The 18,821-nt window shown below is 54.3% G+C and overlaps 1 protein-coding gene across 1 annotated transcript in view; it reads right to left on the bottom strand.

Moving 5' to 3' along the window:
* LOC131488203 (nuclear pore membrane glycoprotein 210-like) overlaps nt 1-18,821 on the bottom strand; it is a gene marked incomplete at its 5' end in the record, with an annotated part of 60,535 nt that overhangs the window by 13,670 nt on the left and 28,044 nt on the right. The window contains 7 exon segments of the mRNA XM_058689786.1: nt 8,166-8,365; nt 10,139-10,355; nt 11,343-11,593; nt 13,150-13,296; nt 14,319-14,436; nt 17,214-17,350; nt 18,576-18,796. Coding sequence (XP_058545769.1) covers nt 8,166-8,365; nt 10,139-10,355; nt 11,343-11,593; nt 13,150-13,296; nt 14,319-14,436; nt 17,214-17,350; nt 18,576-18,796 — 1,291 coding nt within the window.

Below are 18,821 nucleotides of genomic sequence, written 5' to 3'. Positions count from 1 at the left end.
CACCCTTTGACCCGAAAGCTCCAGTATTAGAAGCCTAGCCCATGATAAACTCACTCGCGTGCTCAAAGGAATCATGGAGAGTCTGCTCTGAGGACCTTCTGCGGCCTTAGAGGACATTGGGTGGCTCCCTATGGATTGACGAGAGTGACCTCAGGACAGAGGGAGTGACAAAAGTTGGGCACAGGAACGGTAGACACGGATGTTTCTACCAGTGTGACGATAGGAAGGGATATGCAGATTGAGTGCTTGAATATGTATAGACTATTTCCAGAAGGATACACTCCAGATAGTGCTGAAAGTGATGCCTCTGAATTCTTCTACTTCCTCATGTATATTTTACCATTTTACAAAGTGTTGAGAGCCTAGCAGCAGGAAGAAGACTGACCCTACAGACTTTCGTAGAGGTCGGATATCGTTTTCCATTCGCACATGTATTGCCTTTTCAAAACACAGCCATAATAATTAACTGACAGAAAACAAAAAATCTCAGGGCATTACATTCTCTATGCACATCTGTCTGTCATTTCCACCACATTCTGCAGGCTGGAACCATGTATGATGAATCCCTGTACCTCCACTCCCACATCCTGCCACAAAGAAGGGCTCAGGAGATATGTGATGAATAAAGAACGAACGAATGAACAAACGAATGAACGAATGCATGGAGGAGGGAATAAGTGACCGAGAAGCCTGCAGTGTTACGAGGCAGGGGCAGTCCCTGAGCTCCTAGTGCAGACCCGAATCAGCACAGGGATCCTTCCCAGAGCTCTGCTGGGCTCCCTGGTTCCCTGAACCCTCGCTGGCAGGAATTAGGGGCCAGATGATCAGGGAGGAAGCTCCATCCTCCCCCTGCACATCCTCATCCCTACCCCTGGCATTTCTGTCTTCACTCTCTGCTTTGCCTGACCCTTTATTAAGCACAGACAAGTAGGAGAAAGTACAGACAGGCAGACAAACAAAAAATGGTGGATCAGGACTCAGAAATTCCGTTTGGCCACCAACTTGCTATTTAACCCAAGGTAACTCTCTTCTCTCAACTGTCTCTTTAAACTTTACGTTCCTCATCTGTAAATGGGCAGACTAAGCCCCCTTTCCAGGCTGCTCTGACGGCAAAATGGGGTCACGTATGGAAACGCTTAGAAAGAACCTGGCACATGGTAGATGTTGTAACATCGTCCCCTGCTCCACACTCTGATCTCCGCACTCCACACTCTGATTTGTCAGTGTCACCACGATGGAGTTGGAATAGAGACACCACTAAACAGTAAGCATGATTAGGAAACTAAGTATGTATGTTAAAAATATCAAAGTAGCCATTAGAAAAATAGAGAGAGAAGGCATGATTTTCAAAGCAGTAGGGGGGAGAAATGGAACAAAACCAGTTTGATCGGTTTACAAATGAAACAATGAAATTATAATTAAAAACATAAACTAAGGTGGCCAAATGAGTCCAAACAGATCAACAAGTGCAATAAACATTAATGTTTTCAACTCCCTTATTAAAAGGCTGAGACTCTCAGGACTGTCCCCATGCCCAGCTGCCTGTATTTACAAGAGGAAAGGCATCGCAAGACCCCCTCCAGGTTGGAGCTCCCGCCTCCTGCCCCCCCCGCCCCCCTGCCTCACCTGTGCTGATGTTCCAGACCTCCAATCCTCAAACTTGGCCATTTGGCCCTGCCCGGTGGGGGGCTGGGGAGCACTTTGTGGTCAGCCCAGATGAGGGCCCGCTGGTGGATGCAGTCACCTTGTCAGTCATCATTTTTCTGCAAATCAGAAGGGTGCTCATCCCTCAGCTGTCCCGCCTTTCACAAACAGGTAACTGCTTTCAGGGCCCCTGGGAGCAGCTGCCCACAACAAGTAGGATTGAAGACCCTCCCGAGGTCTGACACCCCCAGTGCCAAGCTCCTGGAGTGTGTGAGCACAGAGCATAGTATCAGGACTCAGGCCTGTTCCAAGTGCCCCTGGTCCACTGTCTGCTGGGCCTAAATGGAAGCCTTTGATCTTCCCTTCAGAAAAAGGAATCTTCAGAATTACATTGTTAGCACTGACGCCTGTCTAGGCAAACAATCCCTTTATGACAAATGAAGAGGCCCAGAGAGGGGGTGTGGCTTGTCCGAGGACACGCAGCCCACCCTCAACGTAACCCCAAATTTGGTCATTAATGCTGCCTTTGTGAATTTTGCCATCACCAGATACTCCTAAATGCATTCTTGATTTTTTTCTTTGATTTACTTTTCTTAACAAAATACTTTTAATTTAAAAGTTTTGTTACCGAAACATATTTAGTCTGCAATAAAGCTTTGTTGGGGCACGTGGGTGGCTCAGTTGGTTAAGTGTCCAACTTTGGCTGAGGCTGTGGTCTCACGGGCTGTGAGTTCGAGCCCCGCGTCGGGCTCTGTGCTGACAGCTCAGACCCTGGAGCCTGCTTCGGAGTCTGTGTCTCCCTCTCTCTCTGCCCTTCCCCCACTCGTGCTCTCTCTCAAAAATAAATAAACATTAAGAAACTTTTTGAAATAAAGCTTTGTAGCACTTGCCATAATTAGAAGTTTATCTATATAATACAACAGGATGGAAAAAATGTTAGTATCTGGATAGAAGGTGTTGTCATTCTACACTGTGAGTTGATGGCTGTTCTTTCTAGATTAACAAGGGCTAGAGAGGTGTTAAAGGCCCAGTAGCACATAGCTGAGCCCTTCCCTTCATATAATCAGAGGGACTGAAGAAGAGAGACCTTTCTCTCCCTATGACCCTATGCTGTTTGGTGTGCTTTTGTCCGCATCTCAAACGACCCTTGGGGACTTGGTCTCAGGTGTATGAGGGCCCCGCAGGGCTGGTCCTAACCCCACCCCAAATCTCCGTCTTTCATCTGTAAAATGGACATAAGAATATCTACTTCTGAGAGCTGGTGGAGGCCATACAATCAAATGAGGAAATAGGGGCGCTCAAGTGGCTCAGTCAGTTGAGCATCTGACTCTTGACTTCGGCCCAGGTCATGATCTCATGGTTCATGGGATCGAGCCCCACTTCGGGCTCTGCGCTGACAGTGAGGAGCCTGCTTGGGATTCTCTCTCTCTGCCCTTTCCCGGCTTGTGCTCTCATGTGCTCTCTCTCTTTCTCTCTCAAAATAAACAACAAAGAGAGAGGGGGGAGGGGAGAAGGAAGGAAGGAAGGAAGGAAGGAAGGAAGGAAGACGTGAGTTGCCCAGCACAGTGTCGCCCTGGGAGGGACTTAGAGTTGCCATTGCTGCAATAAATCTGAGGGGGAACAGCTTTAACAACACCCACCATGGGAGGCATGCGTATCTCTGCCCTTTTACAGACAGGAAGCCTGAGGCCCTGAGACAAGGCCTTCTCCCCTAGGCGTCTTCAGCCAGGAGCCTCTCAGGGGCCCATGAATATGTTTGAGAAGGGGAGTGGGGAAGGGAGGAAAGAAACACACTGACAAACACGTCAAAATGAATGAATGTTTAATTAAATGTCCAGAGAACGTAACATTAGTCAACTAGTCAATGGCATTTCAACTCAGCTCTGATACAGTTATATATAAATTCTATTTAATGAGGCATGTGGGTGCCTTTTAATACGTTTGACGTGATGTGGTGTGGATGGGCCAAACAGGACCTGGCAGAAGCCTTAAGATAGGCCTGCCCACACAAAGGAAGAGGTTTGTCAAGGAGTCCACTTGCATTCATTCATTCACCCATTCATTCATTCGCCCAGCAAGCCGAGAGTCTGCGAACTCAGCAGAGCCCACATGACAGTCCCTGATTCTGCTGGGTGGTCGCTCAGAGTCACTGCCTCCCTCCAGTGCTCATCTCTTAGTATCTCATCCTGAACTCGATTCCTCCCTCCATCTCCCCCCAGTGCAGGGTCCCTCCTGTACACATGGGGAAACGGAGGCTCGGAGAGAGCAAGGCAGGCATGAGGTCACGGAGGTTCACCCCGTCGGTGGCAGAGCAGGGATTAGCACCCACGCCTCCCCGCTGTGCCTCTCCTGCAAGCAGGCAGGCCTACGTCCCCCAGGGACCCTCTCCTGGATCCTCATGAATATGTACGCGGCTGACCCCATCCAGCCTCCCCTCCTTCCAGAAGTCTGCCAGGAAGCCCATTACGGATTCATGTGGCACCGCCTGCATTTCTAATTAAGAGAACACGGTTGTTCTAATTTTAACATCAGTCCCGTACTACCTCTGACCCTCCCTGTCGCTTCTACAAGGGATGTTTTCGCCTCCAGAGACCACGTGCGGCCCTAGCTCTCTTGTCTGGTACTTGGGATGAATCATCTTCTGGAGGGCTCTTGGTAACGTGGGCGACTTGAATCCCTTGTTCTGGGGTCCCCGACGGATGCGTCCTCCATTAAGTGAAGAACGCCCACCCAGTTAGCACCTGGGCCAGGCTGGGGGCTGGAGGCCACGGTCCCTGTTAACCATGACCCTAAGAATAAAACCCAGCCGCCTCCCCAGGCCCGCCAAGCCTCTGCTGCTGACTTCTCTCTTCCAACTCTCCCTCCTGCCCCTCCCCCCCAGCCTAGGATTGCCAGAGGAAATACAGGGCGCCCAGCTACATTGGGATCTCCCAAGAAGACCAAATGATTTTTTAGTATGAGGATGCCCTGTGCCACATTTGGGGACATGCTTATACTAAAAGCTCTTTTGCCGTTTATCTGAAATTCTCATTTCAGAAATGTAACTGGGGGCTCTATGTTTGTATTTGCTAAATCTGGCAGCCCTATTCCAGCCACACTGTCCCCATGCTATTCCACGATCACACCCGCTAGCATTCCCACTTCAGGGCCTTTGCACGTGCTGTTCCTGCAGTCCGGAACACTCTTCCTGCCCCATCTTTGCAGATTCCTCAACTCAAACGTCACTGCTGCGGAAATCCTCCCTGACCACCAGACTGGAGCACTATCCCACCGTCACTGCCATCGTCCTCTCTTCCGCGATCCGGTCTTACGCCTCTTGGAGCGTTCAGCATGATCTCTGAGGTGATCTTACGTGTCTGTGTTTTTCTGTCTCTCCCCCCACGGCGTCAGCTCCACGGGAGAAGTGAGTCTGCCCAGCAGGGGGCCGGGCACACGCCTGCATCTTGGATGTTGTTCAGTATGTACAAGTTACCCCCCCTTGCAAGGAGCTTTCGTTTCGTCTACACTGTAGCACCGGAAACCTGAGCAGGGGGGTGACCGATATGTCCTTGGCCTCCAGCTGGCCCTTTGTAGGCCAGCAATTCCGCCCAGTACTTTCCATCGGTTGACTCATTTAACCTCAAATCAGCCCAGGTGACGGAGGCACCACTACTGCTTCTATTTCCCAGGGGAGGCAACGGAGACACAGAGAGATTCAGCCGCTTGCTCATAGTCACAGAGCTCAGGAGAAGTGGAGTCAGAATCTAAAGCCGGGCCTCCTGATTCCAGAGCCTGCACGTGGAAAACAGCGGCCCGGCCCAGCGCCTGGCTTCATTCTCTTACGTGTTTACAGCAGACTCCCAGAAGCCCCGCCCCCCGCCGCAGAACCTCAACACCCTCCTGACCTCAGCCAGACACTTCTCTTCCCCCACCATCGCCCACCCAGCGCCCACGCAATCCCCTGTCTTGTCCCCGTCAACTTAGCAACTGCCGCCCCTCTTCTTGGGGACCCTTCTTTCTCTTGTTTACCAGAAAATATTTTACTATTTCATCGAGATGTCTGACAAGCGTCCCCTCTTCCAGGCAGCCCTCCCTGACCATCCCCTCCGTCCCAGCACTAGGCTGGGGCCTCCTCCGGGGCTTCCTCAGGACTTCTCCCACTCTGGCCCTGGTCCAAGCCTGGGCTCTCTCCGTGCTAGACCATGAGCTCTGGAAGGGCAGAAGTGGGCCGGAGGCCTCCCAGGGCCCCAGCACCCAGTGCAGACCGGGCTGAGAGGGTAATAGAAGTTCAGGACTGTGAGCACTACCCCTCCCATCAGCAGGGAACCTCAGTTGCTTCTGTCCCTTCTGTCCTCAGCAGGACTTTGGTTCCCATCTCGGGCTGTCCCCGGCCACCTGGAGCTGACTCCCCCGGTCGAACTGGAACAGGGACAGCCACTGAGTTGGGGCAGCTGGTTCATGGAGGGGCTTCCAGAAATTACATCCAGGTTGGGATTTTGGCTCAACAACTCTCAATACCCACCCAGAGGAAAGCCCATGCCCATAGTTAGAAAGGTATCCTAGGGAGGGGCACCTGGGTGGCTCAGTTGGTTAAGCATCTGCCTTCGGCTCAGGTCATGATCTCACTGTTTGTTGAGTCCGAGCCCCACGTCGGGTTCTCTGCTGTCAGTGTGGAGCCCGCTTTAGATCCTCTGCCTCCCTCTCTCTGCCCCTCTCCTGCTTGCATGCCCTCGCTCTGAAAGACAAACATTAAAACAGTTTTTTTAAAAGAAAGTTATCCTAGGGAAATAATCAGACAAGTGCACAGAGACGAATGAGGATGCACATTTCGGGGACCAGCAAAACAGTGGAAACATTTATAACAAGAAAATGGTATAGGGGCAGCCGGGTGGCTCAGTCAGTTAAGTGTCCGACTTCTGCTCAGGTCGTGATCTCGCGGTCCGTGGGTTCGAGCCCACACCGGGCTCTGTGCTGACAGCTCGGAGCCTGGAGCCTGCTTCGGATTCTGTGTCTCCCTCACTCTCTGCCCCTCCCCCACTCACTCCCTCAAAAATGAACATTAAGAAATTTTTTTTTAGAATGATAAATAAAACATCGGAGACCAGCTGCTGCCCACTCCCCAGGGACTGGTTTTCTGACTTGTGCTGCATCTATCTGCCTGCATCAGCTGTTTCTCTTGTGCCGTTTTTGTCCTGTTCTCCGTCAGCCACAATAGCCACATCCCCTCCAGCTAGAGCCTTTGCTCACGCTGTTCCCCCTGCCCGGATCACTCTTCCCTCCCTTCCTTGCCTGGGTCACTACCACTCACTCCTCAAATCCCAACCCAGTCCTCACTTCCTTGTGGGGGCCCTCCCTGCCCAGATCACATCCCGCAATAACGTGGGCCTCCCAGGAACCCGTCATACGCGCCGTGGTCCCTGGATTGATTGGTGTGATTCTTGGTTTATCTTTTTCCCCGATTGGACCGTAAGCTCCACAAAGGTAGGAACTGATCTGTTTCACTTCCCCATCTAGCGCAGCGCCTGGCACACAGTGGGTGCTCAATATTTGTTGAAAGGATGTTTACATTAATGAATCACTAATGGATACAGACCCACACTTGCCGACGTGGCAAGATGCCTGTGATATATTTACATGCATGAAGAACATAGGTTACAAAATCTCTACTGCTTGCTGATGCTTTTGCAAGAAACACAATTTTTCTGTAGGCATTTATATAAAAGAAAAAAATCTTGGAAGGAAGAACAGGAAATCGAAATGCAATCAGCAGAGGGGCTGTGAGGGGATGTTTCTTTTCTTCTTGCTTATCTATAGTTTCTGCTTCAACTAGCTCAGATTACTCGGTAATTAGAAAAGTGCATACGAGTCCCCGGGGGGTCTCTTTGAAGCACAGGTTCTGATCCAGCAGGTCTGGGGCGGGGCTCCAGGTGACGCCCATGCTCTCAATCTAAGGGCTAGTCTCTCTCTCTCTCTCTCTCTCTCTCTCTGTCTCTCTCTCAGATGTCCAGAATCAGGCAAGGAGAGCCAGGGGCTTCAGCCCCTCACAGTGGTCATTATTGGGTAAATGGGGCCAGGGTTTGGCGGGGAGCTGGCCTGCTGGCCTGTCCAGCCCAGCTCAGTTATCCTTCTGCCGTCTAACCTCTCTGCTGCGGAGGACAGGGCAGCCCCTTGAGGACAGCAAATGTGCTGCCTGAGGACCTGGCTCAGAAGGCAGCCTGGGGCCTGGGCACTGGGGCTACTCCTTCACTGGACCCTCAGCACTGCAGAACTGGGAGCACCTGATCAGAACTGAGGGGGACACTGAGCCCTGGACAGAGGAGGGGACTAGACAGAAAGGACCAGAAGTAGAAGCCTGGGGAAGAGAAAGGGGCACAGGCGAGACAGTGTTTTCCCCAGATACAGCCCATCCACTCCCTTGATTCACCAGTCATCCCGCCAGCTACCACCAAAGCGATTCAACCCTCACATTCACCCCTAGGATACCCTTATTAGCCCAAACATATCAGGCTCCTGCTCAAGCACCATCCATGGCTCCCCATTGCCTGTGGGAGAGAGACTGTGTGGTAGGCTGCAAGACAACATGGCTGGTTAGAGTTGGGGTCAGGGGTGGGGGGCAGCCCAGGGGACACAATGCAGCCCGCCTCACTTATGATCATGACAGCAGTCCCAGCCAGCAGGGCAAAAAGTGTGAAGAACATGACCTGGTAGGAATCCAGGAAGTGCTGGAAAAGGCTGGCTCCATCTGTAGTCAATGGAAAGACAAGTTACCAAACGGCCGCATGGAGTCCCCTTGCGTCTGTGCGTGGCTGGAGGGTGAGGCGGCCTGCCTGAGGCCTGGGGCAGCAGCCGGTCCTATGGGGCTGTCACTCCAGCGATCCGTCCTATTCCATCTTGGGCCACTTGAACCAACCTGCGTCCACCCGAGGCCCTGCTGGGAGGAGGGTTCAGTTTCCATACCCATTCCAGGGAAGAGCAGAGCTGTCTGGGGGAGTTCGGAGGGTAAGGGTGGCCCGGGAGTCAGCCACGTGCCCGGAAAGGCAAGGCAGTGTGGAAGATGTCAAGCCAGGAGCTGCCGTCATGAAAACGGAGGTCAGGGTTGGGCAGAGGCTCTGGACAGGGATGTTGCCGCCCTCAGAACTGAGCCCCATGCACCACGGGAGCCCGGCATCAGCTGTCCCAAAGCCACTCCTCCTTTGGGGCCCTGCCTCGGGGTGGCCCAGACTGTGGCTTCCTCTTGCATCTCCCTCTGCCTCATCCTGGGCCCCTCCTCCTCCCCTAAATGGGCTGTCCTGAGTCAGGACACATCCCTGCTTGATGGGGGGAAAGAGGTGGCCTCTTCAAGTGCCCCTGACATTGGCCTTAACCCCTCAGGCTGTTCCTCTCCAGACCTGACCAGGCCACTTCCCTGCTCTCAAGAAAAAGCCCAAGCCCCTGGCCGGGGGTTCAAGGCTCCTCGTGGCCCGCCCCCTCACCCTGCACCTCACCCCAGGGCCCTTCTGACTGCTCGGCCCTCCCCCTGGCTACTCATCCTTCCAGACCTGAAGGAAGCAGTCCCTTTGAACCACACCCTCAGGCCAGCAAGTGTAAAATCACCCGCTCCGTGTGCCCCCCACTTCTTGAGCCCCATGTTTAGGATCATTCCTTTCTCGCTGCGTCTGTAATAGTCCATGCCCTGTTTGAGGTGAGGGCTTCTCAGGCATCTGCCCAGCACACACGCTGCTGTGCAACAGGTGCTCGTACACGACTGTGGGATAAATGAAGCATCCGTTACTGAGCACCTACTGTATATGCTAGGTAGGCCCTGTTCTAAGTGCTGTCCCCACATGCAGTACTCAGCTCCCAGTTGGGGAAGACCAGCGGAAATTATAATTAGTTGGGGAAGACCAGCGGAAATTATAATTAGTTGTAGTAATTATTCCCTAGGCTGACAGTGGGGAACAGGGCTATGGAAGAAGGAGAAGGATTTACGTGGGAGTAAGGTTCAGAATTTCCTAATATCTGAGCAGGGAATGTGTGAGGAAAGGCGGGTTTGACTGAGGTGGGGATGTGGCCAAGGGGCTATCGGGGAGAGAGGCGTCCCAGGCAGAGGGAACAGTGTATGCCAAGGGCTTAGCTGGGAGTTGCACGTGTTCCCAAAGTAGGAAGAAGGCCAGCGTGGCTGTAGCAAGGTGCCCAAGCGGGGAGACAAGTCATCAATGCTTTGGGGAGGCAGATTATGTGGGGCCGGCCTTTCAAGACACTGGAGAGGCTTGGGCTTTATCCCCCAGGGGAGGTGGGCGCCAAAGCAGTGTTGAGCAGAGGAGGGGGTACAATCCAGTCACATTTCAACAGGATCCCTCTAGCTACCCGAATGGGCCAAATCCACTTTGTGGGACAATCTGCATTTCTGAGTCCTCCAGGTCTTGACCCGCCCCCCTCCTGCTCTCCTGCCCAGATTTCCACCCACAGCCAAGACCACCCGGACCGGCCCTCCTCGCCCAGGTCCATCCCAGCGGTGTCCCATCCCATGACTCACGAGGACCAGGCCCTCGGCGATCCATCACAAAGGCCACGGTGACCGGAATGGTGAGGGCTTGGTTAGTCATGGGGCTGGAGAAGGTCAGGGCGGTGGACAGAGGCCCCTGACTGCCAGCTGTGGGATCCGAGATGCCGACTGTGTATGTGATGAAGCTGGGGAGCCCCAAAGACTTTTCCTTCTCAAAGGCCAGCACAGCCGGGGACCCTGATTTCACCTGGGAGAGACAATGCGGCTGGAGAGCGGCACCCCCACCCCCGCTTCCACCTGACATGCTGTGCTTCCCTCTGGGGCCCAGACGGTAGGGGTGGGGACCCTTCCCTGGTCCACCTTCCTAGGTAGGCGATGACGCCTGGGTACTTCTAAGTGACAGCGTGAAATCTGCAAAGTCAGGGAAGGAGCATACTGTCTACACTTGGGAGTGTTTTTAAGGAAAGGACAAATCAATATCATTGAATTCTAATCAAGTGCTCTTTAAAAAAACGCTAAACCAACATGAACTACCACCAAACGCCAACTTTCCAAGGCAGCAGCCTGGAGCTCTGTTAATGGCCGATCGCCAGCAGCTCAACCCCTGGACTGGCAGACCCTCCATCAGCAGCAATGAATTCATCGCCGTCTCGCTCCAAGAACGTTCATCCACGTCCACGTTTGCTGCAGTGAGACCAGGGATACGGCAAACGGAGGAGCCAAAAACCCCTTTGTCACATCACCCCAGATCTCTTACCGGCCTGCTGGGCTGCGGGACCTAGGACATCGTTCACCCGGCATTCAGCAGATGGGGACACTGAGGCCCAGGGCTAGGGACTCGTCCCCAGTTGCGCAGGAATCGGTGATAAGTTAGGGATTATAGCGTTTCTTCCTCCCCCATGTCAGTGTACGTTCCTGCACTGACTTCATTCACTGAACATACTAAGTGTTCACTGAGCACATACTATGTGCTAGGTACGCTCTGTGCTAAGTACTGCCCTCGCATACCGAGCTCCTGGTTGGGGAAGTCCGGCAGCATTCCCAGTAACTAATTCAATGATACAAGCTCACAGATAATGGTATGGGGGAAAAGAAAAGGTTAAGGGTATCTACGTTTAAAAAATCTTTTTTTCACTTTTAAAGAGAGGTGGTCCACGACTTCCACGTTTCACCTCGTCTTCCCTGCCTTCCGGTCCTTTCCAAGGCCCCCGGCTCATGCATGGACGCCACTCACCTCCAGGTTCTCGAGAATCTCCACGGTACCAAAGACCTTGACCTCAGAGCTGGTGAAGTGGTTGCTCAAAAGGATTTCAGCCTGGTCAGTGTAAAGCCCTGGGCTGAAGGGCACCTCGGCACCAACGTGCTCGCCAGAGATGTGGCTGCCGGGGATGGAGGCGGTGACCAGCAGCGCTGTCTTCTTCATGCTGAGGTGTTTCAGCTGCTTGTCCGTCAGCCTGTGCATCGTGACTGAGCAGAGGTACCGGCCTGTGGAGACAAGCAAGCTCTGAGTTGTCCCCTCTCCCACCCACGCCCGGACGCTGCACTCTCTCCTTGCTCTTCTAACTGCAAAACTCCTACGCATCCTTCAGAGCCCAGGTGAGGCGTCACCTCCTCCAGGGACCTCCAGGGACATCCCTCTTCAGCACCCCTGATCCAGCTTGGACACCCTTTCTGTGACCAGCACTCTCGCTCACTCCTCAGAATCCTCTGCTTGCCAGATCCCCACTGCATTGACGTTGCCTGGGGAAGGAACGTCTGGGCCAGCTCTGCACTTCAGGGCCTAGCCATCCTGGCTCTCAGGATGGGGGTGAGTAAATAATGAACGGATACCGTGACCCGATGCTGAGCTACAGGCTGAGCTGGAGCGGACTCCCAGGATGGCCCGTGGCCCCAGATAACAGCAGGAAGTCCTGTGAAGGTGTGGATTGGGGCTACCTTGGTGTTTGTTGGACCCTCCACGCCTGGCCCTGGGTAGATAAATGCGTTCAATGCACACTGTTGAGCAATGCCCTGGAAAGTACCTGGAACCCGGATGCCTGGGCTGGAGTCCCCTCCGTGCCCTTGCCAGCCAAGTGCCCCTGGGTGAGTCAGCCTCCTTGCTGGCCTGGTTTTCTCGGATCAAGTGGGAATAACTTCACACCCCCTCACGGGGCTGCATTAGCCAATAAACAGGGCACGGGACCATCAAATACCTGTTCTGTCCCTGCACTTGGGCCCCACACAGGTGCCCTGAGGACATACCTCCTGCATCTTAGGCAGCGGCCTGGGTGCTGACCCCGGGCCATGGCAAGCTGCAGGCTGGGCTTATTATGGTCTGGTGTTGTGCCCTCGCTAACGCCTCCTAATTAAGACCGGGCTGCATGTTCTTGGAAGGAACTGAAGAATGGTCCGAATGCTCATCGACACTCATTATCATAATGACACTGGGCAGCTACTGTCGAGGACTCGATAGTATATGCTGGGCACTGTGCTCAGCATATGGCAGGAACTATCCTACTGAACCCTCGAAGCACCCCACGTGGGCACCCCCCTTCTCAGACACTCCGCACCACGTGGCCGGCATGCCCGGGGCCAGGCAGTCACTCCAGCCCGTGGCGCGGGCATCAGGGGCAGTGGAAGTTCTGTTTGGACACACTGTGGGGCCCTTGGCTAGTTAACGAGGGCCCTTCTGCCCAGCTCTCGCTTGCACCGCTCAGCTCTAAGGCATCATCCTTCCCATTTCACAGAGGGAGGCAGCCTTAACACCCACTGGCCCTGAGGCAGGAAGAGCAGAAAGGGACCTAACCCCGGCCTTTCCAACTCTGAAATGTGTCCTGCCTGCTGCATGTAGGTGGGTGCCGAGGACAGCCAGCGCCCAGCATTGGACCGCCAACCCCGCCCGGCGGCCAAAATGAATGACAGGCCAGAGTGGTGGCATCGACCGCCAGGCTGGGCTCCTGACAGACATGGCCCTTCCGGACAGATGGCTGCCGTGAGCCCGGCACGCCAACAGGAACCTTCCATGCAAGCCAGTCGTCCCATGCAAACCCCTGCAAACGTACCCAGGGTGGCGTCAAATCCTGGTTCTGCCGTGAAAACGTCACGCGCTGGGAAATCGAAGGCATCTTGCTTGAACTGGAGGTGGCAGCTAATGAGGGATTCTGGGTGCAGAGTCTCAATGGTTTCCATCTGGGAGGGAGAGCACTCACCTGGAGAGGGGAAGGGGTGAGAAGGGCATGGGCCAGACCTACTAGGCGCCCCACCCCGGCCCCCCTGCACAGGCTTCTGCATCCGTCTGTTAGAGCCCCGAAACGAGGGAGCAAGAGCAGGCCAGGTGCAGGCTAGCCGGGCCGTGAAACGCCCCACATTCCTTCCACACAGGGCCCCCCGAGGGCTGCCCAAAGCTTCGTGACAGCACCACGGTTTATAAGAGCTGGGGAGAATTCTATGGGGGAGGAGGGTCATTCCGCATCGTGGGCAATTTCAGATCAGAATTTCAGCATTTGGGCTACAGAGCCTGCGTCCCGCAGCATAGCAGATGGGTCGGGCCCACTAATGCACATCGTCTGTTCCTGTCGGCAGGGGGAAAATGGGCAATTTATTTCTCGACTTCAGGAGGGCAACAGTTTCCCACTAATACACTGAGTATCATCTCGGCAATTGTGCAGTATTGGCCCCGTGCCCTGAGGTAGGAAAAGAGAGGTTATATGATGCAGAAAAGCTACGTCATCAATCAGAACAAGAACAGTGGTATTTAATTCCACTGGGTACGTGGTTTAAAACAAAAACAAAAACAAAAAACACCAAACCAGCCCACATCGATGTATTTACTTCTGGCAGTTGCTGTCCAGGGCTGTCACGGGCAGGGCCAGGGTCGGATGTTCTATGCATGACTTGGAAAAGGTAATCACAAAAATCAAAATCGGCGGCGAGGCCTGCTAAATCATTACTTTCTTGGGATTACCAGCAGTCAACTGGGGCTTTCTTTACTCGGCTGCCCTGGGGCTGAAGTGGCACTTCCAGCTCAGACACAGGCAGCTTCTGGGTGCTGGGCTCTTTTAGAAAGAACACTCGGATTTCGAAAAAGCTGGAAGGAATGGGCCAGCAGGGGTTAAATGCTCTCTCTGCCTTTGGCGTGAGGTTAAGCAGGGCCACGGGGAGCCTCCTCCCTGCTCCTGCGACTGGACTGGCGGGGCCCCTCCCCAGACCAAGCAAGCCCCTCACTCTTTACCTCTCAGGTTAGAGCCTCTGTCTCCCAAGGTGACGGTCACTTTGGAGGCCTCCTGGAAGCTGGTCTGGCCTGGGCGGACGGAATGGGCCACGATCCTTTGAGGGACACCGATCGCTATCTGGGGAGGGAGCCGAGGCAGCTGCACTGAGCACCGACCACGTGTGGGCTCAGTGACGGGCATTTTTGTGACCTCACCCCGTTGCCCGGGATGCAGGCACTGCCCATTGCACAGGGGACAAAACTGAGGCTCCACGTCTTTTTGAGACTTGGCCAGATGTGGCAGATCTGGGCTTAGACCCCAGGCCGGTCAGACTCTGCCTCCCTCTGAACGAGCTGCTTTTCCTAACAGCAGAGTGCGGTGCTGAACAGCAGGTGTGAATGCATTCAGTCCGGGGTGGGCTGTGGGGTTTGGCTCCTGGGACAGCGGCAGATCACTTCTCTGTTCATCAGTTTGCTTAATTAGTCTTTCAGCAATGAGAGAAGGAGCCATTTTACTTTACCGTCATTTATTCAAAATAAATCAACTTGACCAAAAGGCAACTCACATAGCTTGGGTATTGAACGCCCCTCCAGACTCCAGTCTTCCCAGACTTTCCCCTGCTCACTCCCTTTGGCCCAGCCTGCACTGGCTGCACCCAAACATGCCAGTCGTGCGCCCCTCTTAAGCTGGGATCACCCTCCCCCCTCCCCCCACAGAGCCTGACCCCATTGGCCCTCGCAGGCCCAGCTCCAGCATGGTCCCCTCCAGCCGGCAGCCTGTCCTCCCACCTCTGGGCAGGCGCTGAGCACTTCCTGCCTCCCACAGGATTTCTAGCGGGACGTGATCTTGTAAAGAGCAGGGATGGGGTCTCACTCCTCCCCAAAGCCCAGGCAGCTCCTGTGGCTGACACAAGAGCACAGGCAGGCCATCAGGCTGGCCCCATCACCTCCACGCTCGCTGGTGGGCACTCACATCCGGGCCCTGGTTCTTCCCACCTTCTCCTGTACTCCTGGCTGCCTGCCATCTTGTCCCTGCTTCCTCTGCCTCCTCCCCCCACACCTGGCAGAGGGGGCCCAAGGCCTTGCTGTGGTATGTGCTGCATGTATGTGCACCCGTCCACTCTCAGGTCTTCCAGAACCACGTCTGTGCTGTGGACTCCCACCCCATCTCCAGCTTGCTGTCTTGGAGCTCCAGAAACACCTGCCGCCTCATCACAGGCCTCACCTAGAGGAGCTGCAAAGGCCTCCAACTGGCCACGCCTCCATCCACTCATCATCTTTCCCCAGTGCCGGCCCCTCCTTCTGCAACCCCCTACTGCCATCAGGGCAAAGGACCGACATCCACCTTGTCACTCAGTCCGGATGCCGGGGAGGTCATCCCCCAAAGGGTTCTCCCTCAACCCCTACTTCCAAATGGTCACCAAGCTCTGATGACCTTCCCTTAGTTTCTGCCCACCCAACAGGGCCAGCAGAGTGCCCATCCTGTCTCCTGGCTCACTACCCCTGCAGCTACTCCCCATCTCTTGGGCTCTTAGACTCCACCAGGCACTGGATACTCATTCCAAACATTACCTCTGATTGGGATCACTCTTTACTTAAAAAAAAAAAAATTCTGATAGGGATGCCTGGGTGGCTCAGTCAGTTAAGCGTCTGACTTTGGCTCAGGTCATGATCTCACGGTTCTTGGGTTCAAGCCCTGCATCGGGCCCCGTGCTAACAGCTCAGAGCCTAGAGCCTGTTTCAGATTCTGTGTCACCCCCTCTCTCTGTCCCTCCCTCCAAATAAATAAACATAAAATTTTTTTTACAAAATTAAAAATAAAATAAAATAAAATAAAATAAAAAAAAACCCAAAGCCCTGATAAATCCCTACTGGGTCTGGCATAAGCTTCTCCTCTTTGCTCCGGAATAGTAACAGGTGCAGCTAATACCTACTGAACATTTGCTAGGTGCTGAGTACCATTCTAAGTGCTTCACATAGGTTAACTCTTAATCCTCTTGGCCCTCTTACCTCCATTTTACAGACACAGAGAGGTGAAATAACTTATCCAATGCCACACAGCCTCTCAGTGGCCTGGCTGGGATTTGAACCCAGGCAGCCTGGCCCCAGAGCTCACGTGCTTAACCAGGAACTACCCAGAACACAATGTGCATCACACGATCTGACTGCAACGCCAGCCTCCACACTCCCCCCACTGCCTATGTTCCAGCCATCAGGGCTCGACTCTTGAGCCCTGCACACTTTTGCCTACGCTGTGCCCTCTCCTCCAGCCCCCCTCCCACCCGCCCCTGCCCACTCTCCGCGGCTCCTCCTGGGAGAGCACAGCTTTATTAGTCACAAGGTGCCTCTATCTGCAATCCGCTCACCCACTGCAGAGCCCTGGCACTAAATATGCAAGCTATTAGGTTAAACTGCTGGATTCGATCACGTGCACGCTGGCTCTAAAATGAGACACGTTTGGAACGCAGCCAGACGCTGCTCATTGATTCATTCTCAGCTGGAGATAAATAGAAGAGAGAACGGTTTTGTTCACCTCCAGAAAGACTCAAAAAGTGACTTTGCCGGTGATGCCAAATGGCCACGCCGGCCCGCCCGCCCCGAGACTCCTGGGGAAGCGCCCACAGGGGACACTCGTGCCCTTACGCCAGCGTGCGTGGGAGCTGGGGGGCGGCCCCAGGAGGTCAGCCCTTGTCATGACACCATTTTGAGCGTGGGAGGCAGGGGCCTGGGAAGGAAAGGGCACCTGTTCCAATCCCGGAGGAAGTGGGGAGCAGACCCCAGACTCACGACTCCGGATCCTGACTGCCTAGCAGGGTGCTGGTGCTTCTTTTTTTTTTAAGGGAAGGGTGCCATTCAGGATAGAAAGCCGAGGCTTCTACCCCAAGAGGGTGAGCCACGTATGCCCCGAAGCCCTACCTCCTTGTAGGTTCTCAGGTGCCCAGCAATCTCATAGTAAACCGTCACAGATCCCGCCTCTTGGGCCACAGCCACGCCCGTCCTGGGGTCGATGCGGAGGATGCTGTGAGCTGAAGAGCTCCAGGTTCCGGAGAGGCCTGGGAGAGAAAGCCCTGGCTGTCACTCATCTTTCCCACGTCTGCCATTCCCGCCCAGCCCTGTCATCTGGGTGACACTGCCCCACCACCATGCTCCACCCTGCTCCCGGGGGAGCTCACTCATCACCCTCAGGGTAGAATCCACGCCACTGGCCTCTGCACCCTGGCTCTCGCCCCCGCCCCTCACCTCCCCTGGCTCCTGGCTGCGGCCCCCCGGAGCACACCTGCTCTCTGCCCGGCTGTGACCCTGCCCAGACCGAACCTCTGGCCCTATGTTCACTCCAGTGCTTCCCTGCTTGGAATCTCTTGATCACTTCCTTGTCCCGGGATGACCCGGGTGCCGAACCTCCCCACGCACCACCCCTGCCCACCCCTGACTGTTTATCAACCCCTTTGTGCAAACAAAGCAAGTGTCAGGTTCAAGAGCGTTTCTCAGTTAAAAGCCAATTGCATTATATAACAGATACAACAAAATAACTCAACAGCCACGTTCTATTTCTGGCAAATTGTATTTGCTTTCTTTTAAGGGCAGTGTTGAATGTCTTTTTGAAATGAATTTAATTAGGTAAAAAAAAAAAAAAAAAAACCAGGGAGTCAAATTGAAAAAAGAAGTTGAGTAACATAGGTGGTGAATCTACAGGTGGCATGGGAACAGGCCCGATAGCTGTTCTCTCCTTACATTTCCTTCCAGATGTAGGCTGTTGGCGATACATGGTAACCACTAGCCACCAGATGAATTAAAATGAAACACATAGCTCCTCGGTTGCATTAGCCACATTTAGAGTACTGGATCGTGAGTGCCCCGTGGCAGACAGTGTAGATACGGGATGTTTCCACAGTGCTAGAAACTTCTAGCGGACAGAGCCATACGAGTGCACGGGTTGGCCAGCCTCCTCCACAAAGGGCCAGATGGCACATCTGTTGGGCCGTGCGGGCCCAGAGGTCTCTGATGCCAGCGCTCAAACCCGGCAGTTGGAGGGTAAAAACGGCCCCTGACAACATGTAAATGAGGGTGTGCCAGAGTTCCCAGGCACTTGTGTTTGCAAAAAGAGACAGCATGCTGGATTTGGCCTGTGGTTTTCTGACTCCTGCTCTTGAACGTCATGCCAGCCCTGCTTGTCTCACCCCCACGACAGGAGCCCGCTCCCACCTTTGGGGCTGCCCCGGACTCAAAAGGAAGCCCCTCACACCCACCCCGGCCAGTATCTCTCTCTCTCTCTCTCACTTTCCAGGCCAACCAGAACTGTGGCCAGACAGAGGACGTCCCCCACCACCACCACTCCGGACAGCTCCGGGGAGATGGCCTGTAGGACGGGCAACGGGACGAAGTCGGACAGGCCGACGTGCTCCGTGTCCCGCACGCTGAGCAGCGTCAGGCCCACGCTGATGGTCCGGACGATGCAGGTGTTGTTGGCGACGCCCTTCCCAATCTGCACGAACTCGTCTCTAGGCACAGGAGGGGGATGCGGGC

Source organism: Neofelis nebulosa, chromosome 1 (assembly GCF_028018385.1).
Source record: "Neofelis nebulosa isolate mNeoNeb1 chromosome 1, mNeoNeb1.pri, whole genome shotgun sequence".
Taxonomy (NCBI): Eukaryota; Metazoa; Chordata; class Mammalia; order Carnivora; family Felidae; genus Neofelis; species Neofelis nebulosa.
This window is presented reverse-complemented; position numbering and strand designations above follow the sequence as displayed.